General features: G+C 34.9%; 6 protein-coding genes across 9 annotated transcripts; 4 read left to right on the top strand and 2 right to left on the bottom strand.

Annotated features, from left to right (window-relative positions):
* LOC109133094 (putative FBD-associated F-box protein At3g12840) lies at nt 3,245–3,796 on the bottom strand. Its single transcript, XM_019245914.1, has one exon. It carries the CDS (start codon nt 3,794–3,796, stop codon nt 3,245–3,247), a length of 552 nt encoding a protein of 183 aa, XP_019101459.1.
* Nucleotides 4,454–6,990, top strand: LOC104777067 (nucleolar protein 56). Its single transcript, XM_010501273.2, has 8 exons — nt 4,454–4,760; nt 4,962–5,176; nt 5,278–5,435; nt 5,525–5,712; nt 5,808–6,060; nt 6,134–6,282; nt 6,381–6,515; nt 6,612–6,990. Exons 1-8 carry the CDS (start codon nt 4,556–4,558, stop codon nt 6,803–6,805), a joined length of 1,497 nt encoding a protein of 498 aa, XP_010499575.1. The 5' UTR covers nt 4,454–4,555; the 3' UTR covers nt 6,806–6,990.
* Nucleotides 7,115–7,914, bottom strand: LOC104777077. Its single transcript, XM_010501284.2, has one exon. The coding sequence runs from the start codon at nt 7,848–7,850 to the stop codon at nt 7,239–7,241; it is 612 nt and encodes a 203-aa protein (XP_010499586.1). The 5' UTR covers nt 7,851–7,914; the 3' UTR covers nt 7,115–7,238.
* On the top strand, nt 8,222–8,995 carry LOC104777086. Its single transcript, XM_010501293.2, has one exon. It carries the CDS (start codon nt 8,296–8,298, stop codon nt 8,824–8,826), a length of 531 nt encoding a protein of 176 aa, XP_010499595.1. The 5' UTR covers nt 8,222–8,295; the 3' UTR covers nt 8,827–8,995.
* LOC104777094 lies at nt 12,575–13,859 on the top strand. Of its 4 annotated transcripts, none has more exons than XM_010501306.1 (4): nt 12,575–12,939; nt 13,050–13,187; nt 13,284–13,448; nt 13,538–13,859. In XM_010501306.1, exons 1-4 carry the CDS (start codon nt 12,589–12,591, stop codon nt 13,649–13,651), a joined length of 768 nt encoding a protein of 255 aa, XP_010499608.1. In that variant the 5' UTR covers nt 12,575–12,588; the 3' UTR covers nt 13,652–13,859. The 4 variants fall into 4 exon arrangements, with proteins under 4 accessions (XP_010499608.1, XP_010499619.1, XP_010499614.1 ...); XM_010501317.1 differs by having other exon boundaries at nt 13,541–13,859; XM_010501312.1 differs by having other exon boundaries at nt 13,053–13,187.
* LOC104777120 (feruloyl CoA ortho-hydroxylase 2) lies at nt 18,361–20,157 on the top strand. The gene is made up of 4 exons (XM_010501333.1): nt 18,361–18,668; nt 18,887–19,128; nt 19,308–19,632; nt 19,748–20,157. Exons 1-4 carry the CDS (start codon nt 18,405–18,407, stop codon nt 19,991–19,993), a joined length of 1,077 nt encoding a protein of 358 aa, XP_010499635.1. The 5' UTR covers nt 18,361–18,404; the 3' UTR covers nt 19,994–20,157.

The raw sequence follows: 23,958 nt of genomic DNA on the forward strand, positions 1-23,958 counted from the left end.
TCATTAACAACAAGTTTAGTTAACATTAATCTAATGATTATTCACCAACAATTCATAAGATGAAATAATATTTTTCATAAACCAAATAAAACTTCATCTGTAAATTGGATATATCTACATAAATAATATATTGTTTTCTTATATAAAACTTGAATTATATATATTTTTTTGTACTTATAAAGAAAATATAATAAAAACTAAATATAGGAAAAAAAAATTCAACATAAAAGCTTAGAAGTTTTGGGCTAAAATATGCCCAAAAATTTTGATGCCCTAATCCATGGCTTCACTGTTTTCCTATGGACCGGGCCTGAGTATAAACCCAAAAGGTTTTACAGGAAAACAGAAACGAAAACGAAAACAAGTTGACCAATTAAAGTTACCTGAGGTAACTTACCTCAATATCCTGGCTATTGTTTGTTTGTTTTCTTACATGAATAATATTATTGGCACATGTTAGTCATTTTGCGTTGTTTGGTTGAGCCCGTTAAAATTAATGGGCCAGGCCCATTTAGTTAATGTAAGAGCAAAAGCCGTCATCATCTTCCCTGCGTGAAACCTTAAACCCTAATCTCTCTGATTCTTCTCCGAAACGGAAAACTGCTGCATAAATAGATAGATACTCGACTTTCAACTTTTAAAAAGACGGCTAAGGTTTTTTTGTTTCTCTCTACAATGGCGTTGTATCTTCTTTCCGAGTCACCCTCCGGCTATGCACTTTTTGAGGCACACGGTATAGATGAGATTGGACAGAACACGGAGGCGGTTCGGAGCTCCGTCTCGGACCTTAGTCGGTTTGGGCGGGTCGTCCAGCTCACTGCGTTTCAACCGTTCCAGTCTGCACTTGATGCTCTCAACCAAGCCAGCGCTGTCTCTGAAGGTTAACTCTCCACTAAATTACAGCTCTCTTTTACTGTAATACTTGCTTTCTATTATGTTTATGCTTTCTAAAAAGAATATCTCACATATAACCAACTCACACCCAAATTCATATATAGTATATTTAGCTACTACAAGTCTAAGAAAAAATAACACAGCAACCAAATTCATAGTATATGTTGAAGGCTGTTTTCTCTGAACTTTGTGTAATACCTTTCGTGCCAATCATGGCCATGGTGGTTGATAGATTCAGTTCTTCCATGACACCAGATGGTGACTTTGAAACAGTCATAACACCTCCTGTGTCTACCATCACAAAATCTTGATCACCCCAATACGACCTACCATACAATCGAGATCCATATAGTAACTCCAAGTTCATCCACTACAATAGCTCTATTCTCCTACAATGCATGACAAGGAAATCTTGATTCTTTTTGTTTACCATGGAATGGTAAGGAAAGAAAAAGCAAACTGAAATTTTAAATTACCCCAAGATATGTTTTGACATTGGGACTTGCAACTTTTTGGTATCTGCGTCTGGTATTGTAGTACTATTTGATAGTAGTGGCAGTAACCAAAGATTCCTTGATAAACCAAGACATGGAAGTTTCAAAATTCTTTATGAACCATGTCCTTTTATACAGTGTAACCTTTTGAATATTGCAGATACATTTCATGACGTGAGAAGTAAAAAAGAGAAAAGGAAGGAGGCAAGTCTTCTTCTTTCTTTCAGTTATTATTTGTCTTTAGATTCAACAGGTTGCATGATTTGTGAATTCACATACCAATCCTTATACTACTTGTGTGTGGATCACTTGCTCTTATAATAGCTTTCCTTTATCTCATATGATCACTCTCTGACTGCCTGCAGAATATAGTGCCAATTATCCAAACAAGTGGCAGATGTGGTCGGAGGAACTTTGCTTCAAGTTCAAGTAAAACTTATCAAGGTTGTTTGTTTTCTTTTATTCATATCTTAGAAACAGCAATTGTCATGCTCTTCCCTTTTTTAAGCTCTTTGTTGACATTCCTATACAGGTAATGGAAGAAGTAGTGCATCTTTTAGAAGGGAAAATGGAGCTGCTCATGCAACAGGAGGTTCTAAAACTGCCCTGCCTGCCACTAACAAAGCTACAAACATCACAGTACCTAGTGAAATGAAGTATATTTAGTTTACATATCATCCTTCTTTGTCTCTACCATTATGGGTGTCCCGAAATAATATTTTTTACTCTGTAATCTTTACAAAAGATCTAATTGTAAAACAAAAACGAATTGATTAATCAAAAAGAAAAAGAATGAATGGTGGTGGAGAGGGTCACCTTCAGAGACGACGTCGATGGTTGAGAAATAAGCCCGGTAATGGATTACATTTCTTGAGGATGAAGCAGTTGTGAGTTGGTCTCCTGTGTTTCGGAACGCCAAGATTTATGATGACGGATACGTTCTTGTCCGGCCTCGGAGCTTATATTCGCTTACCTTATGAACAAAGACCTTACCTCTGTGCTATACAGGCAGACTAAGATGATGAAGGCATTTGGACCAATTCCGGTTTCTTATGGTTTTATTAACAGTTTGGTGCTAGATAATTATTTAATGACATACGTATCCAATTCCAATCGATGTTCGAGTGTCTTCATCAGCGTGTGTTGCAAAAGAATTTCCTAGACTCTGCTTCTCATCTCTCTAGGCTAGTTCGTGCAGTCACAGATTCTAGGATAGTATTAAATGAGGAAGAGGGAAAATATAGGAGTTTTCAATGAAGTTGGTTGGTTTGGATTTGATGTGTACTCTTGATTGTAAACTGTAATCATCATATTCATGATCAATAAAGGAAGAATTTTGTTTTTTTCTTCTTATATCAGTTTGTTCCTCTCATTCTCACGCCTTTCAATTCTTTTTTTTTTCCTTTTTCTTTATGTTCCTTTATGTCTCTGTCGATTACTGGTGCCCCCGTTTGATTCATGTGTCCGGATTAGGACCCTCAATCCTTTAATAGTCTGCACCTGATCCTTGAAGGAAACTAAACTTGGACTCTATGTTGTTTCTTCTGTTTGTGCCAAGTTATTGCATCTAGTGGCAGACGAGCTCGTAACTGACATGTTCGGTAGTCAGATTTCATGGAGCTTTTGTAAAGTCTTCGCACTGGATGATTTACTCATGTGTGGAAAAAAATGAGAAAACAATGAGGTTCAATAAATAGAAGCATAAGGACTCGCTGTTGAATGAGATCTTGGCTTGTTAAGCAACAACGGTTGTATAGCCTAGCCATCATCAGAGAAAAATATATTAGGTAGCTTTTTTTTTTTTTTGGACAAATATTAGGTAGCTTAAGAGAAAGAAAAACAAATACAAGTTCACATCAAGGTTTAATTGAAACCCAGCAGTCCGGAGAATTCGTCAGGATGAGATTTAAGTCAACCATTATGTTAGTATTGTCTTGAAACGTGTTGGATGTTGAGGATGTAATATCCATCGTCTTTAGGTTGCATGCATTCTGTAAGATGTAGATCGCCGCTTCTATCTCTGTTTCTTTTCTTCCTTTATACCCAATCCACTCAACAGCTTCCAGACTCCTACGCAAACTTAGAGGCACAAAATTCGGTTCCTTCCACTTTTCTCTTAAAAGGTTACTGCAGCAACATCTTTGTTGTTTGAACCTGAGAACTCGCAGTTTAGAGCTTTGCATTAGTATAAAAGGAAAATAATCGAGAGAGCATATAGCACATAGCTCTACACAATCTCTCTCAAGGTTTAGAGACAGTTTCCAAACAGGACGCCATCTTTTGGACAAAACACTTGTCGCCACGGCTTCTTTTGTCGGAACGAATGACAAAAGCTCGACCAATAACTCGTCCGGCAAATCACTTATTCTTCCCAAATTTGAACCAGTTCTGGTTGCTTTTTGATACATTGAGAAATCAAATAATATTTGTGGGAAACTAAAAAAAAAAAAGGAGCTTCGTAAAAGACGGCCTTTTGCGAAGAAAATAATTAAGAACCCCTAATCAAAAGATTCGCTTCTCTTTCGTTTTTGATAATAACAAACCCTAATCGATTTTGGTAACTATATATATATATATATATATATATATATATATATATCTTGTCAAAAATGGAAGTAGCTAGGAACCCCAAATATAAAAAAGGAACTTAAAATAAAATAAAAAAGCATATGTGCCTTTTCCACAAACTTAATTTCCGATATAGACTGTCGTTTGTGAGGGGCCCATTATAGTAATTATCAAATTTTGACTGAATTTCTTATAATACGTAGAATGTCCAAATTATGATTGTTTTTGTTCGAAAAATTAACACACACAATATGTTTCTCAAAAATATTTATGACAATTTTCAGTATCTTCAAGAAAAACCCTTACTTCAACCGCCGCACCTAAGCCGTAATATATATTTGAAGTTATCGTTTTTCAAATGCGGTTTTAATAATATACATATGACAAATTATGCAAATTAATCGCATTGTGAACCACACTTAATGGGCCAGGCCCATCTAGTTAATGTTAGAGCAAAAGCCGTCATCCTCTACCCTGCGAAAAACCTTAAAACCCTAATCTCTCTAATTCTTCTCCGAAACGGAAGCTGCTGCATAAATAGATACTCGACTTTTCAATTTTATAAAAGAGACGGCTAGGGTTTATTGCTTCTCTCTACAATGGCGTTGTATCTTCTTTCCGAATCACCCTCCGGCTTCGGACTGTGGGAGGCACACGGTATAGATGAGATTGGACAGAACACGGAGGCGGTTCGGAGCTCCGTCTCGGACCTTAGTCGGTTTGGGCGGGTCGTCCAGCTCACTGCGTTTCAACCGTTCCAGTCTGCACTCGATGCTCTCAGCCAAGCCAACGCTGTCTCTGAAGGTTAACTCTCCACTAAATTACAGCTTTCTTTTACTGTATTGCTTGCTTTTTATTATGTTTATGCTCTTTTATATAATTTGGATTTTGTCGTGAAAGACCACAGTTGGAATCTGCTTATTCTGTTCTGTTTTAGTTTTTGTTTGAGGTTCTTGATAACAAGTATTGATATTTGTATTGGTTCTACACGATTTAAACTTGTAGGGTATATGAGTGATGAGCTGAGAAGTTTTCTGGAGCTGAATCTTCCGAAAGTGAAGGAAGGGAAGAAGCCCAAGTTTAGTTTGGGAGTGGCTGAGCCAAAAATCGGGTCTTGCATATTTGAAGCCACTAACATTCCTTGCCAGAGCAATGAGTTCATCCATGAGCTTCTTAGAGGTGTGCGCCAGCATTTTGATAGGTTCATCAAAGACCTAAAGGTGCCAACTTTTATTTATGATTTACCTTATGCCTATATATCTCTGCTGATGTTTTTCGCTATTTTATGCTCAATATCAATTCAAATTTCTTATAAATGTAGCCTGGTGATTTGGAAAAAGCTCAACTTGGACTAGCTCACAGTTACAGTAGAGCAAAGGTGAAGTTCAATGTTAACCGGGTGGATAACATGGTTATTCAAGCTATTTTCCTACTTGACACGCTTGATAAGGATGTCAATTCCTTTGCTATGAGAGTCAGGTTTGTTTTGCCTTTAAGATTATGTCTTGCTGTTTGTTTACCGTGAGAGAAAATGGTTTCTGAGAGCAGTATATGTAATGTTTTTGCAGAGAATGGTACTCGTGGCACTTCCCTGAACTTGTCAAGATAGTCAATGATAACTACCTTTATGCCCGAGTTTCAAAGATTATCGAGGACAAGTCGAAGTTGTCTGAAGAGCACATCCCAATGCTTACTGAAGTCTTGGGGGATGAAGATAAGGCAAGAGAGGTTGTTGAAGCTGGAAAAGCATCCATGGGTAAGAAGAAACTGGTGGAGCTTGTTTAACTATTTCTTACAATGTATCTATTAGTTCTCTTGTTCTAAGACATTGTTTGTTTTCCCTATCTGAAGGCCAGGATTTATCACCCGTTGATCTGATCAACGTCCAGACCTTTGCTCAGAGAGTTATGGACCTCGCAGATTACAGGAAGAAGCTCCATGATTATCTTGTTACTAAAATGAGCGACATTGCTCCAAATTTGGCAGCCTTGATCGGAGAGATGGTAGGTGCTAGGTTGATTTCACATGCAGGAAGTCTTACAAATCTTGCCAAGTGCCCATCTTCAACTCTTCAGATTCTCGGTGCTGAGAAGGCACTTTTCAGGTGCATTTGAAGCCTTGTTTCTGTTATGAAGGTTCAATTTAACTGCAGTGACTGACTTTTGTGTAAATTTCAGGGCGCTGAAAACACGTGGAAACACACCCAAATATGGTCTAATATTCCATTCGTCATTCATCGGGCGTGCATCTGCCAAAAACAAGGGCCGTATTGCTCGTTACCTTGCAAACAAGTGTTCCATTGCTTCCCGGATTGATTGTTTCGCTGGTAAAAATCTAGACTCCCCTGAATAAGAAAGAGATGTTGGAATATAGTGAGATAATGCATTGCTGTTAACTATAAAACTGTTGCGGTGTCGTATACAGATAGCAGCACTACAGCTTTCGGTGAGAAACTAAGGGAACAAGTGGAGGAACGACTTGACTTTTATGACAAAGGTGTTGCCCCACGTAAGAATGTTGACGTAATGAAAGAAGTGCTGGAAAATCTTGAGAAGAAAGGTACAACTTATGACTCTCTCTCTAATGACCCAACAAAGCTGTCTGATCTTTTGAGGTAAACGGTTTTGTTTGATGGGTTGTTCTCTTTTTTTCTAGACGAGGGAGAAGAAACTGTAAAAGAAGTCTCAGAGAAGAAAAAGAAGAGAAAGACAGAGGAGAAGGAAGAGGAGAAATCAAAGAAAAAGAAGAAGAAAAGCAAAGCAGTAGAAGAAGAGGAGTTGACAACAACAGATAATGGTGACAGCAAGAAGAAGAAGAAGAAGAAAACCAAGTCACAAGATGATGAATAAACAAACCAGTCTCAGTAGTATTGCACTAGTTTTTAGTTTTCTTTCTTCCCACATAGCTTTTGATTACTAATTTACTACTATTGTGCCTGTCTTAAACTAGTTCTTTTTCCCCACATGGCTCTGTTTTTTACTTTAAAACAACTTTTAAACATGGAGAAATTATATATCAGATTTTCAACTATTAATTAAGCTGGCAAAAGAACAAGGTTGGTTATTATTAATTTTCAGGTCAAATAGAAAATCAAAACCTTGAAACGGATCTTTGTAAATGTGGACTAAAGAAAGTAAACACTACGGATAAGGATTGAATTAGATGAATCAAACATGTTCTTTATTATTATCTGAAACAAAACTAAAATTGCAGAAACCAGAGAGTTCTGCTGTGACTCATTCATTACAAATGCGAAATCAAAAGAGGATAATAAGAGAATCTTTAATCGCATAGAATGAGTCTAATCATGGCGAGAACCAAACACGAAACAGAGAAGAAGAAGAGCGTTACAAAATCCCTAGCAGACCATTTCCTCACAGGCTTCGACTCAACTCTCAAACTCTTCGCTCTACGAAGAGCGTCCACTTCCTTAAGCAAATCAAATTCGATACCTTTCTTCTTCAACTCCTCAACGCACTTGCGCAGAAGCTTCGCATCTTCTTTCTCCCTCTCCAACAGCTTCTCAAGATGAGATTCCACTTCAGATTTGTACCGTACCGCCCAAATGATCCCCAACGAAGACAAGAGAGCGCAGAGTGAAGGGATCCACGATCTTTTACAGGCACTGGAAGCAGCATCGACGGATGAAGAAGAAGAAGCGTGGAAGAGGAGTAACAGAGAAATGGAGTGGAAGAGAAAGAAGAAGATGTAAAGCTGAGTGATTTCTCTACGAACAGAGTCGATCTGAGATTCTTTGTGGGAGACGCGGCTGAGGATGAGCTCTTCTTCTTTTAACCATTGTTTCAGGAGAAGCTTGTGTGTTGGTGTATCTGCGATCTGGTGTAGAGGATGTCTCGTCTTCGCCTCCATGATCGTTCTCTGATCTGACGCCATTGATGTGATATAGAAAAACAGAGATAGAGAAATGTACTAAAGTTGTGTGATTCGCTGAGGAAAAGATATGTGGATTTTATTAATAACGTCAAGGCTCTTTCGTAACGGCTCTTTTGGGTTTTACTTTTAAAATTTGTGTGAATTTACAGATATGTCCTGAGCGCCTCTAACGGTCGTTAAAATACAGCTCGACTTGGCACCGCCACCGTCGCACTTTCTTAAACTGGCCCGCATTAGGCCCATTAATGGCCCATAATAACAGAAAAACATAAAGACGTCTACCACTCACGTTATATTGGTGTTTAACTAACGCTTGAACCACGTGTCATCTCCGAACGTTACGAAATCGGAACAGCACTTAAGGAGAACGTAGACAATGGTGGTGTGGTGATGATTCACACTTACCTACAAAAAAGTGAGAAGAGCAATAAAACATAACAAAAAAATGGCTTTGCTTGCAAAACTTCTTCTTCTAACCACACTTGTAACAACAATATCAGTAATCACCAGAGCCGATGAAGAGCTAATGATGCAACAATGTCACAACTCTGACAGTCCCACCTTGTGTCTTCGCTGTCTAAGCTCCGACCCCGCTTCTCCTAAAGCCGACAAATTCGGACTGGCTCGAATCATCCTCAGATGCATCAACTCTCACCTCCTCACCCTAACCAAGAATGCTTCCACTTTGGGCTCCCAGCATTACTACCGAAATCCCAAGGCTGCAGCAGCGTTGAAGCAGTGCGGTTTGAGTTTCTCGACGGCTAAGCGTGGCGTGGGAGAGGCCGACGCTCATTTGTCAGTCGGAGATTACGACAAGGCTGCGTCTGACGTTAGCGTGAAGGTGGTGGATCCTCCGTTTTCATGCAAAACCGATCTCAAGACACTCAACATCCAAGTGCCCTCAAGTTTCCGTTACCATATGGAGGTCTACTTGGCGTTGACTCAAGCTCTCCTCAGGATCGTTGATCGCTTCTAGATAGTTTATGTTTCTCCAGCAAGTCATTGTCTTATCCTTATATTATCAGAGTCTTTAATTATGTCTAGGCCTCAAAATTAAAATCCAAATTTGATTGTTCGTGTTAAGAAGCTAAAAACAAAGCAGCTGATATTTTTATATGGTTCTGTTATATATATATTTTTTTGCACTGATATAAGCTTCATTAATCCTAGACTCCTAGTCAATGGGTCAAACCTCTCGAGAATACTCCAAATATGCCTGAAAAACAATAAAAAAGCTAAGTGGAAGTTTTGTATGGAAATTGGTGTCTACAGTGTTTTTTAAAAAAAAATACATAGATGAATCAAGCTAGGAATTAGATCTTAACATCAAGATAGTCATAATCCTCACAGAGTATAAAACAGAACTTATAAGTTGTTTGAGAACAAAATCATTTCAAGCCACATATTGCCGGAGATGAAGGATTGAAATGTTTATTTACCTACTCTGTTTAAAGAAACAGAGTTTCTAAGTTCCAAGAGCCAAATAAGAAATTCATCATTTAGTTAGTTATTCTCTTTTCTTCATTTATCTTTGGTTATGGTTCAATTTCTTTTAGAACTGAATGAGAAATTTAACAGAAAACTTGGTATTCTGTTCTCTAGGATAAAAGATAGATAATGTTTAGGCAGCAACTCGAGCCCGGTTGCCTAAGCATGCAGAACAAAATCAGGACAGATCTTCTCTTTTTGGGCAGCATATACAATAGTAAATGTAACTATGTGAGGGAAAGAACACTCTTGTAAAGTGGATTAAATTTTATGTGAAATAGTTGAAAAAAAAGGAAAAAAAAAACTTTCTAACTTTTTTTTTGTTCTTCAAGGAAACAGCTACATGCCTAAAAGATTCATTCCTCAGGCAACATGCACCAATAACAATAGCCAAACACAACTTGCAACAATTGGCAATTGCACGTTAAGCTTTCTTCTTTTCTTTTCTTCTCATTTCATCTTAATCTTACATCTCTCAGAATTCTTCCCATAAAAACCCTTTTTTTTTTTTGCTTCCACAACAAAAACATAAAAAAAAAAAAAGGGTTGAAATTTGTGACAGTTTATAGTACATTTTTTAAGAGTTACAGTTAGACTGTATCGATCAGTCTTTTTGAGAAGAATGAATGCTTCTTTCAAAGTGTAGGATAACTAAAGGTAGGAATCTTTTCTGATAACAAATAAAAGATCGAACTAAGATATCAGTTTCGCTTTAGCTTAACAGAACACATGAGAGTAAGATTTCCAAGAACAACTTTTTTAAGTTTGAACGAAAAGCAACCAAAAGCTCAAAAATTATATATAAACAATTCAGTAAAAAAAGGTATTAGTACTTTGAAGGGCAACACGACGCAGAGTTTCAGATATTGATAATTCACTGCTGTTAGAGATAGCTGATGAATTTCTTTTTGGAAGAGCATAATGAAATCCACAAATAGAATAAGATCGGATAGTAGATTTCGAAATAAATGATATTCTATTCTTATGCATGTATGCATGGCAATTTCGTAACTTTTTTTTTTTTTTTTTTTTTTTTAATTTGTTAATAATTAATACCCAATTTTCATGTTGATTTTTTTACAATAGATGAGAGTTAACTGGCATGTTATATATGATGTAATGTTTAAGATATTTTGGAAGATCTTCTTTTTTTCTCATAAAATATTTCATTGTCTAGTCCATGAGACCGAGTTTCAAGTTTAGCAGATCATGGACAGAGAATCTAATATTATGAAGTTGTACAACTTCACAGAAAACAAGATAAAGGAAAGAAAAACATGTCTCACTTTAGTCTTTGAATGCATATTCAGTCATGTCATGACCCATCCATCATCTTTCTTCGAATCTCCTATCTCACAGAACATGTTTTGAGGCAGCCATCAGTATTTGATATATACGCTTATGATCTCGTATCAGTCCCACTAGCCATATTTGATTTTTTAGCATTGTCTTCATTTTTTCAAAACAAATTAACCAATTCGTGGTGATTTAGAGGTTAAAAAAATGTTATATATACAACTTAAGTAATTTGAATCATGGCAAGAATCTTCACAGATCCCAGAGATTACCGACGTTGGTGGTTATATACTTATATATTAGAAGCATTGCCGACTAAAGTTTAGATATCAAATCTTGTATAATACGCATACATGGTTGTCACACTATTATTAATTCTACTTCTGCAGGGCATATCAATTGGACTGTGGAAAGATGGGTAAATAGGCACAAACCTAAGTTCGTAGACAATATCGTAAATATTTATAGGTAGATTCATTCAAGTCGTAGGGGCTGTTTTGCACATAAGAGTAATTAATAAACTAAAATGATGCAAAATATTGGAAGAACATGTGTTAAGATTCTGGGGCTAGGCGTAGGGTTTCTCTTTACGTAGTTTTCATAGCGTGAGTATTTGTGTACGGCCCTTTGAAAAAAAACGCGAAAACATTTATTCTCATTTTTATAAATTCTCTTTTTTCTGTTTAATGAAAAAAGACGAGACAAGAACATTGGCAACTGAGGACAACTGGTGTGGCTTAAATTAGATATCTAATTATTCGCGTGTGCTCCATATATTATCTAACGTATCACCATTCGACAAATGTATCTTAGTATATATCAAAGTTTTATATTCGATTAGTGAAGCTGTTTATAATTTTCATATTATAGCTAGTAGTTACAATTTTACCATTTGTTACAACAAATCTTCGAATCAAACAATAGCACCGGGAACTGAATATATAAAAATCTCCATCTCAACTGATAATTAAAATCACATGTAGCTGTTAAGATGTTAAGTTAAGAAAATGGCTTTGACAGCATGAAAAGAGAGNAGATATCAAATCTTGTATAATACGCATACATGGTTGTCACACTATTATTAATTCTACTTCTGCAGGGCATATCAATTGGACTGTGGAAAGATGGGTAAATAGGCACAAACCTAAGTTCGTAGACAATATCGTAAATATTTATAGGTAGATTCATTCAAGTCGTAGGGGCTGTTTTGCACATAAGAGTAATTAATAAACTAAAATGATGCAAAATATTGGAAGAACATGTGTTAAGATTCTGGGGCTAGGCGTAGGGTTTCTCTTTACGTAGTTTTCATAGCGTGAGTATTTGTGTACGGCCCTTTGAAAAAAAACGCGAAAACATTTATTCTCATTTTTATAAATTCTCTTTTTTCTGTTTAATGAAAAAAGACGAGACAAGAACATTGGCAACTGAGGACAACTGGTGTGGCTTAAATTAGATATCTAATTATTCGCGTGTGCTCCATATATTATCTAACGTATCACCATTCGACAAATGTATCTTAGTATATATCAAAGTTTTATATTCGATTAGTGAAGCTGTTTATAATTTTCATATTATAGCTAGTAGTTACAATTTTACCATTTGTTACAACAAATCTTCGAATCAAACAATAGCACCGGGAACTGAATATATAAAAATCTCCATCTCAACTGATAATTAAAATCACATGTAGCTGTTAAGATGTTAAGTTAAGAAAATGGCTTTGACAGCATGAAAAGAGAGTGTAAGAAGTTATTAACAGAGCATAGAGAGTCTCACACTAACTGTAAGTCTGGTGTGTTCGGTCTGCCCAATTTGTGTTACGGTCAGCCTGCCCAAACTCAACAACTTGTAACATCCCCACACAAAAACTCCTCTCAACGTTTCCTATATATAATACACACTTACACACACTCTCATTTCCTCCCAAACAACCCCGACCTAATTAAACAAAATGGCATCATCTCTTCCACAGTTTTATGGCGCTGATTTCACAACATTTTCCGGCGAGACTTCTTCACAGTTTCACGGCTCTTCTTCATGTCCTGACGTAGACTCTGCGTTATCTAGCTACCTTGACGACTGTTATGGTTCCTTTAACACCTCTTCTAATCCAGAATCCATCTTTGTACCCCAAGTTTTTGCGATTTCTGACGTCGTCTCTGTGCCTGAATACAACAATTACTACCAGAAAATGAGTGTGAATAATGCCACACAATACTTTCACGGTGGAGATCAAGAATACTACGGATTTTCACCGGAGATCAAGCCCTTGTTCCGTCCGGCCACAGGAGAGCAATCCTGGGTACGTATACACGTCTCTAAATCGTTTGTTAATAAGAGAGACATGCATTTATTATTTAATTATTATTAATATACAAAAGAATTAAAATCAAAGAAAATATTTATATGAAGCAGGGAAATAGTGAAGGAGGGATACAAGCAGATCAGCCAAACATAAAAGTGGGGCGCTATTCGGTGGAGGAACGTAAAGACAGAATTATGAGGTACTTGAAGAAAAAGAACCAACGCAACTTCAATAAGACCATCAAGGTACGTATACATATACACTCTCATTCTTATTTAGTTAATTGTATTAATTGGTTATTGAATGTTCATAAATTATGTTATATATATATGTATATGCAGTATGTTTGTCGTAAAACCCTAGCCGACCGGCGAGTTCGCGTCCGGGGCCGATTTGCCAGAAACAATGAAACATGTGAAGAACAATCTCACATGTCTAAGAATCACAACAACCATTCTGAAAAAGACGAAGATATGTTTTCAGGATCGGACGACTATCTAATGCAGGTATTACTTAATATTATTCCAAAACAGTGTATTATTATATATGCCATCATTACTTGTAATTTTTAAATCTAATGCATCACAATTTTCAGCAGATGGAACATGATGACGGATGGCTTCACGAAGCAATGTCCACCCTCATTCCTTTCCCTTGTGAATTTGACCCGCCTGGAGATGCTCATCATCCAAACACGTGGAGCTTCTGATCTTAATTACTACATATCAAAATTTACTTAATTCCGAATCAATTAATGTCGCTAGCTAGCTATTGAATTTGATCAGTTAGTTTAGTTTACTTAAGCAACTTATTTATAATTTTCATGGTAGATTTATCATAATGTACTTAATTATTCCTGGGGTTAATGAACATGAAGATTCTGTCTAGTGAATAAAATAAAAGAACTTCACTTTTTATCATCATATCTAATTATTACGTGAGAATAAAATTAGCCAATGGCAATCAAGATCAAGTTATTATGGTTTCTTTCATCTACTTTACCTTTTTACGGTAAATCAAAGTTAATATGAAAACCAAAAGGACGATTCTAAGAGGGGTGAAAAGTTTGTTGAGATTATTTAAGGCAAACAACATCTTTTATTACGATGCGAATAAATTGGGTGAGTCGATAAGAGATTAATTAACTAGTGGATTCGTGGAACAATTGTGTATTAAGGAATATGTGATGCAATTTTAATCATAAGACGGAATGACTAAACGTAAAATAGCTTGTGGCCTTTCTTTTTTCTTTCTTCCGATGCTTACATATGAATGGATATAAAGAATAATGCCGACTTATATTGGTCACAACAAAACAGAGAAACACGATAAGTTGTACACAAAATTCTTGCAATGATAGGCAAGGAGCTAAAGAATGATGTCTACAAATTAATTAATTAAAGCATCCAATTATTCATTATAGGTTTATTATTATTGATGCATGAAAATATAGAGAGAGGATGGAGATGAAAGACATGATACGGAACCAAGTTCCAATCACTTTTTAAGACATATAATTCTTATAACAAACATAATAAGGCTTCAAAATCTGCAAATTATATTCTCTGAAATTTGTCCCCTTTATTTTCTGCTTTGACGAATATATGTGAAGATGAAGGCTGAAGCCCTCTCATTTGCTTTTACTTTTCCACCTTTTTCTTCTCGACACACTTCTAATGATAAATAAATGAAACTTATGTACCTGAAAACAAAAATTTATATATGTGTAAATTTTTCCAAAAAAAATCTAATCGTCTATTAGTATTGAATTGTGGAGCCTAATTTTTGGTTTGCGCCGTGAAGCCCCGACAATTGGAACTCATGTTGATTATATTGACCTCTAATCGTTTGCTTAATGATTTTCTCTTTCATCTATCTTTGTGCATGTTGAATAGTAAAAAAAAAATTGGTTTTGTTGTTGCAAGTTTTTATTCTTTTTATAATAAAATCCACGAGGAAAAGGAAATAAATGTAATTCAAAAATGACTATAATTATATGTATCATTTTAATTTAATTGCTTGCTTTGGTCATATTCTTTGAAAATTCCGTTTTAGTTGTTAAGGACATCTCCAATAGTGTTTTGTACAGGATTGCTCTTAATTAAAAAATTAAAAAAAATTAAAAATCCATAACCAAGGAAAGAGAAATTAAAAAAACATTTTTTTTTAAGTATTTTAAAAACTGACTGAACAATGTTGCTCTTCTTTTCTATCCTTCTTATTGGTTAAATCTTTTTTTATTAATAAAATATTAAATATTTAATTTTAAGCAATTTGAATAAGTTCATTAAAAATGGTCTAAAATTCTAACATTTAACATGACATGTTACTAAACAAGGTGTTACTACTACTAGCTAGTATATAAGTCTCACGATTTGGATATATCATAGACAATTATATATTTATGTCATTAAAGTGTGTTGACCTTGCTTCTTGACGTTGGGGCACATATATGATACAATCTATATATCGCATATGCTTAGGTCAAAACAAGATAATAAAGATTGCATCAAGTAATCATTAGTTGTTTATCTTCATTTTGTCAGTCTTCTTACTATCAAGAAAGATATAAGTGTTTCACATATATTTTCAATAATTTCGGTGAATTCCCACTATCTCAATTTTTTTTTTTTTTTGTCTTCTATATATAACTGGTCAACTTGAACAGGCAAAAGGCAATATAGGCCTTAATTCAGGTTTCTAAAATTCAAGTGATACAAGTATTTAGTATAATGTTCACGTTGGTTAAGCACTTAATTAGTTACTACTTTGTATAACCCTTATTTAACCATTTTTGGGGTTTTTTTGGCACTTGTTGCCTTACTAATTTGTATTTCCTTTGCTTTGAATGTATTTCTAGANGGGTTGGCACTTGTTGCCTTAGTAATTTGTATTTCCTTTGCTTTGAATGTATTTCTAGAGGTTGAGATTTTAGTGTGATGATACTAAAGATGTTTGACAAAAAAAAAAGTAAATAATGTTGCAACGTAACTTTAGTACGTACTTGAAAGACACTGATTAATAAAATTACCAATTGTATACATATAGTACATTATATGTCGGAGGATTTGCGCCTTCACATATTGTTATGATGCGTTGAAATTAAGTAATACAAAATGCTTTTGTCCACTTCAACAGAATGTTACAAAGATTCGGTGTTGGATTTTCCAAATTTTTTATAAAGCATGTGTTACCGTTAGAGCAGTGAAGGTCGCTCTCTATGCATGTTGAAAACGAAAGCTACAATTAACAACTTACCCCTTCAATGGGAGGGAGAGCTATAATATGTCTAATGCGAAGCCTCGACCTAATATAATTTGTGTTTTCAACGCATTTCTGATATTCCTATATATCTTTTTGGAAAATGATATTTGAGTTTTATATGCATTTCTAATATTCCCATACTTAAAAAAAAAAAAATGATAGCAATTAGGGATAATTTTTTCTTATGTTTTTTTTCTTCCAAATATAATAATATGTTTATATCAACGATTATGTTCTTTCGTGCATTTTTAAGGATATTGTTAGACCAAAAAAAAAAGGGATCAAAATATTGTATTTTGTATATTTATGATTGTAGAAAGAGAAACTTGTATCGGTATCTTCTTTGTAATAAGCAGTCAGAGAAAGTGCAACTATTTGGTATAATTATGCATTTTGGTAAGAAGATTGGTTGATTGATGATTATTCAATTTTAAAATGAGACGAGGTAGTTTGATTAGGGAAATCGTCAAACATAGGATTAAGCAGCTGCTCAAAGTGATGTTGCAGCCAACAAAGAGTCTACGTTGAGATCAACAGAGCCACGTGTTTTCTAATCATGCAGCAATTGAATCTAACATGTTCAAGATAAATAAATAAATATTGACACACACATATATATATATATATATATATATATATATATATATATATATATATATATATATATATATACAAGTAAACATACTGTACATGTGGTTCGTGGGGATTTTGGAAAATAAGATCATGCAACGATGGCCACACGATAGGGTCCGATCGATCCGACAGAATCTTTATAGAAAATTATACATTACTAGAGTAGATGGGTTGACCTTTCCCACTGAACTGGGAAAATCTGACCCTTTTCCTTTTTCTATGTAATTTGAAAGCACTTCAAAAATCCAATCATGAAAACGATTAACAAGTTAAAGTGGAAACAAGTAATCTTCTTTTGAGGAAGCTAATCAAAATAGGGACGTAGTTAAGCTTCTTATTGCATGCAACTGTGTAACAATAGCGATCTTGTAACCCAAATGTGAGATTTCACTTCCGCTGTCTCTTTCACAAATTTTGTCTTCGAGACAAGACATATATCCCTCTCCTCTCTTCTTTTAATATTTTCAATTTTTCTTTTACATTAACTTTTGCATTTTTGAAACACCTCAAAACAAAAAGGTGATACTGCAAAAATTAATTTCAAAACATATAATATAATCACCTAGCTTGAGCAGTAGCATTTTCTTAGGTAGTGACTAAACCCATATACAGCTAATAACATTTAAATTTGAGTTTTTTTTTCTTTCTTGAAAGAAACAGAAAATAATGTCATTGATTCATAATCAATGCATATACTAAAGAAACAAAAAACTGGTAATCCAAAAAAAAAAAAAAAGTAACACTTATATGTATAGGACATACCGACATTAGTCATTTTTGTTGTTGTTAAAGGAGCTAATTTTTCTGAGAATTGATTGAGAACGTAGGCATCCGCTTTATTGAGCAGCACCTATAATATAGTACTCAAGCTCTCAACTTATTGGGCTTCAAATTTTAGGCCCATAATAAATAGACATAGCCCAAGGCGTTGACATTGAAAGAGGGGCATGGCTCACGATACCCAGCCGTTAAGTAGTACCAGGCGTGGATTTTAAGTATGAGCTTCAAGGATAACTTGCTTACGTATATACACACTTACAAGATGTATTTGTATATCTTTTCATATGTTATAATTTTGATATTTGAATGTCTTTGTGTTTAATGGCAAGACGCACACCACAAATGTTCTCTTACTAAGGAAACTAGCTAGAAACCCCTAACGTAAGAGTTGTTTATTTAAATATAGCATTGAATGGTTGAAGCATTTTTATACGCAGAAAATGAATTAATTTAACGTTTACTTTTATTTGTATTACCATGCATCAAACTTTTTTATATAGAGGGGGTTGGTAAATGCCAACATACTAATTGATAAAACATCAAATCAAAATATAAATGAGAGATATGTGGGTAGTTGAGATATATTAAAACGCCTCTTTCGATACACATTACGTACTACATAAATGATCTTGGCATTATGCACGCTTGTGATTAGACAAATACTAGCTCTAGCTATTTTCGTTACTATTTATACCCACTTCACTTTGTTACTTCTCAACATTCAGTTTTCAATCTAACAAAAACATAAAAGCATTCGATTTTCAAGCAGAAGAAGTGTAAAGACAATGGCTATCATCAATTTTGAGGATCAAACCACACTGTACAATTTTGTGGTCAAACAAGGTAACGGCGTGAAAGGTATGATAGACTCGGGCCTCTCCAGTGTTCCACAGCCCTTCGTCCAGCCTATCTCTGAGCGAATCCCGACCCAAAACGCCCTTACGTGTGAGGCTTCCCAGCCAATCGATCTTTCCAACCTAAACGGCCCACACCACAAGGAGGTGGCCAAACAGATCGTTGAAGCTGCTGAGACACTTGGCTTCTTCCAGGTAAATAATGGTCGACACATATCATTTGGGTTGGTGTAGAAACGAGCAATATATATGCCTGTGTAAACTTGTTAATTTGAACTGACGTTAATATCTAAAAGATATACTAGTACATATATTGAATGCTTACTTATATGATTGAGTGTCTCCATCAATCTTTTACATACATGTTTAATAAGATAAAACTGTATAATTTGAGGATGAAATGCAAATGACAGGTGGTGAACCATGGTGTTTCGGTTGAGCTGCTCGAATTGCTGAAAACGTCGGCTCATGAGTTTTTTGCACAAGCTCCTGAGGAAAAAGCGATATACCTAAAAGAAGTGAGTCCAAGCAAGCTGGTTAAGTACGGAACGAGCTTCGTGCCAGATAAGGAGAAGGCGATTGAGTGGAAGGATTATGTGAGCATGATGTACACCAGTGATCATGAGGCTCTTCAACACTGGCCTCAACCATGCAGGTATATACATGAACTAGATCTATATTAATATTTATAGGAACATCAAACTTGTGTAATATAAATAGAGTATAAATGTTAGGAAATTCATGTTGAAAATAAAATGAAATGTAAAATAATATATAGACTTATATTTGAATAATCAATTTACAAAAATATAACATATAATATATGTGTGACAGAGAGGTGGCACTTAAGTTCATGAAGTCATCGATGGAAATGGTGAAAAATGTAGTCAACATTCTGATGGAGAATGTAGGAGTGAAACTAGAAGAAGAGAGGATGAATGGTTTGATGGGAACCAAGATGGTCAACATGAACTACTACCCCACATGTCCGAGCCCCGAGCTGACCATTGGTGTTGGCCGTCACTCCGACATGGGAATGTTGACTGTTTTGTTACAAGACGGCATCGGTGGTCTCTACGTTAAACTAGACAACGGTGAATGGGCCGAGATCCCTCCTGTCCACGGAGCTTTGGTCATCAACATCGGCGACACTTTGCAGGTTTGTCAAAACGAATTTACAATGAATGGACTTATACATATATTTTATATACTACAAATGTGGTATCCATAATTATTTTTGATATTGTAATACAAATATATGAATTTTTCAACAGATTTTGAGCAATGGGAAGTACAAAAGTGCGGAGCATAGGGTTAGAACCACAAACATCGGATCAAGAGTCTCTGTGCCCATTTTCACGGCACCTAATCCATCAGAGAAGATAGGACCATTGCCGGAAGTTGTGAAACGCGATGGAGTGGCTAGATACAAGGAGTTGTTGTTTCAAGACTACATGAATAACTTCTTCGGCCAACCACACGACGGCAAAAAATCTCTCGACTTTGCACGTGCAGAGTGAGACTATCAGCAGTTGTCACGTACTAAATCAACCACAACTACGCGACCATGTTTCTCCTTTTTATCCTTTGTTCTTTTTTGTTATCCTCACTCCCACGTTAAACTGAGTTGTTGTTTCCCTATTTTGTTTTTGATGTAAATTGTTTTTCTTTTTACCCTTGCTCGATCCCCATATTTTTATTTTGGTACAATTTATAAGTTAATAAAATCTGCCTTCTTTGTGAGAATCCTTAAACCTGATGAATCTTTATGAAATCTTTAACCAAAATTTTCAAAGTCCCATAGTCTTTACCTACCTATTGATTTTTTTTTACTGCAATGATTATCTTTTACCAATTTCGCCATAGATTTCCAATCTCTATATCGGGGACTTTTCCGCTCATTTATAATGTTAATTTGAATTTCCATTATTATTTCCATACTCCATCTCGCTTTCATGGCAGACTATTTACGCTCTAGATTTACCGGGTTCTAAGGTCGCTCAAAAATTTCGTTGACTACTAGAAGTAATGAAATAAAAATCATATTTAAAAAAAAAACAAAAAAAAAAAACTACATACATCGTTCACTAAAATGCAAAATATATGGTACAATTTTGAAGAAAGTCGATGTGACGTAAGCGGTAGGGGATTCTGAAACTTTCAGGTTATGACGTGAATCGTGTACTTCAAACATTGTGACGTTATATGTTAACGGATTATTCAAACCCCGTGCTTTTTGCTTCCTTCTTCAAAATTTTCCTTTTTTTTACTTTTCACAAGAGTAAATTCCCACTTACGACCAATTAAATCTCGTTAACTCGTCACAGATTCGAATAATATTCCATATAATAACGTGTTTAACCTTAAACCACTTTTTAAAAGTAACTTTTCTTTTACTTAAATCTCACACTAACATTATGGTCGATCACATCGTTTACTATGACAAAATTCATACTGATAATTAGTTAATTACTAACATTAATCCACAAAACTATAACAATCTTATTTATCCTCCTGCTATAGCATCTATTCAAAAAACTATTTTTTTCACATGAAACAATTTATGGCAACTATAATGTCGTTTTTTTGCCTTTTAAAAGTCAATATATATCCACGATTGGATTAAAAAAGACAAGGACGACCCTTTCTTTTTTTCAATATCAACGATCCGACGACTCATTTTGAGTAACCACGTCTTTGCCTCTCATAATATATACTAGATTAATCATCGCATCGTTGCGTTTTTTTCTTACTTGCGTTTGGCGTCCCATCGCATGTATTATTCTTCTAGCTAGTTACAAAATTCCAGTGTTTCTTATATATTGAGCGTGTATGAGAAGATACCAAACTCTTGAAGTATAGGATTAAATATGTGATTAATGGCGGTCAAAAAAACAGAAAAAAAAAATGTGATATGTCATATGCTGATATATCCATACATAGAAAAAAAAATATATAGGCGTTGTCATTAGAAAACAAATATAGGAGTTATGGTGTAATTTACTTTTCCGCGACAGTATTTTTCTCCTCGTAAGTTTTTTTTATAAATGATGAACTAGTTTCTAACTTTTTTTTTGGATGATAAGTTAAATAAGTTTTATACTATGTAATGCGGAAAAAAGGTTTAGAATAGATGGAGAGGAAGATGTCCAACAAGAACAACTTGGGGTCAACCATTGATGACTCTGGTTGAATGATCATTTGACTTGACCAGCCGCTACGAATTGACTCAACAAATTGAAACAGACAATATGTAAGGGATGATTTTATGTACAAATATCAATTTTTTTTTAATGCAATGAAATGAGTATTTGAAAAACAAATATCATATTAAATTACTCTCGTTTTCATGGCTTCCCTATTTTTGTTACTTCTATCTTACATCAAAATTATAGTACTAGCTAGTTTCTTCTTAGCATTTCAATGAATTTTGTTGAAAGGTAAATGTTTGTGCTAGAGAATGATTCGTTTACCAAAAAGATGTGGTAAAGATTGGACAAAAAAGTCAGGACCAACATTAGCTTGAATAGCGTTTTTTCCTAGAGTGAGTTTTGACAATGAGCAGTGGATTAATGGGAGACTCTTTAGTGCGATTTCTGAATAAAATAAGAATGGTAATAGTTATTAGTATTTCCACTACTTTTTTAATTGACGGCATATTTCCACAGCTTTTTTACTCACGCTCCTCGGATCAAAGTTTCGCCTCATGGTTTGCAAATAGAGTTACACACAATCACCACTGGACTCAATATAATTTTTAGTAATTGAAAAAAAAAAACAGAATGTATATGCGAATGGAAAGGTACAAGATTAACATAAGTGAATTAAGAAATCAGATATGTCAATCTTTGATAAATTATTTTTAAATTGTTATATCTACATTTTATGCGTAAATGTGATTACTGACTGAAGTACAAGATCATCCAAACAATATATAGAAGTTAATACAGTTTTAGAAGGAAAAAAAATATGAAGATAGATTTTTAATTAAAATTATAAACAAATTTGACCAATTCAAAATGAAGTATAATTGTTTTTTTTTTTAAATCAGCCCACTCCAAGAATTTCAGAAATTTCTGGTTGTAAATTGTAGTGGGAAAAATATCCAACAAAGCGTTGTGGAAACTAAATAATTCCACAGATTTTATAAGAAAAACATGTGACTCTCTTTTTCCTATATATTAGAACTTAGAATAAAGAAGATTCATGGGATTGGAAAAAGAAAAAAGATTCATGGGATTGGTTGGCTACTAACGACGGTTTGTGTGAACTATCCCGTAACTGTAGTTGCAAGTACTGGAAGACAGTGACAAGAAACGACTAAACCTTTTGTTTGTGTTAAATAAGATCAATTGTCAACTAGAGGCCGACTAGAGGCCAGTTATATTACTTCATGTCCACATAGAAATCAGTAAAATATTTTGAAGTGAGAAAGGAACTGACGGGTAATATTCGGTTTTGATTAGGTGGCTTTGTCATTGTCAATTTCAGAGAAACTACCAGATAGAAAAACGTAACATCTCGACCAAAAAAAAAGAAGGTAAAATTATTCATGTTTTTGTATTTTTTTTCTTTTGTTGATCTCCCCCAAGTTAAGATCTTTAAACGAAGCAATACAAATCTTACCTTTACGAGCACAAAGTCGGAGTTATGCGTCATGATGATCAATAGATGTTTCGTGGTGAGCGCGGTAATATAATCATCATACAAGAAGTTAATGAATCCTCGTCAGACACTTTATGATAGAGAGGAAACACACAAAAAACAAATCTTGGTACGAAAAGTCAGTCCTCTCCCTGGCGTTTTCCTCTGCGTCCTAATAATATGAATGGTAAAAGCGTCATATACATTTATTTAGGTCCACGTATTGTGATGCGAAGAGACTGATTCCAAAATCTCAAGCCCAAAAGACTTTTACCGGGTCGAATCATTGATTACAAAGGGTTTATAAGTCAACAGACATGACTTGACCAAATCGGATCATTGATTATAAAAGGATGAATAAGACACACACGACACAAATTAACTCTCTTTATATAAAGAGAGAAAAAAGGAGGAGGAAATAGTAAAACCAAAGCCATGGAGAAGATGATGGGAGTACGGGAAAACATAAGTGAATCAAAAGAAGATGAGGAAGAAGTGGTAAAGCTTCCAGGGTTTAGGTTTCATCCCACGGACGAGGAACTCGTAGGGTATTATCTTTCTAAGAAAGTACTCCTCAAGAAACCGAGCAAGATCGATGAGATTGTCAGCCAAATCGATATCTATAAATTCGATCCCTGGGATCTTCCAAGTAAGTTTTGTTTTACTCCCTCTTGTTAATTTGTTCATTTACATCTGTTGGTCTTACTATTTTTTAGAAAAGAGAAAAGTAGAGATCACTTGAATGCATGGTTGTGAAGTAAAAAACTAACACATTAATTATTGTAACCAAACTGATGCCAAAATGTAATGTTTGTTTTGAAGGGTCGAGGAACACGGAGAA

Source organism: Camelina sativa, chromosome 1 (genome assembly GCF_000633955.1).
Source record: "Camelina sativa cultivar DH55 chromosome 1, Cs, whole genome shotgun sequence".
NCBI classification, from domain to species: domain Eukaryota; kingdom Viridiplantae; phylum Streptophyta; class Magnoliopsida; order Brassicales; family Brassicaceae; genus Camelina; species Camelina sativa.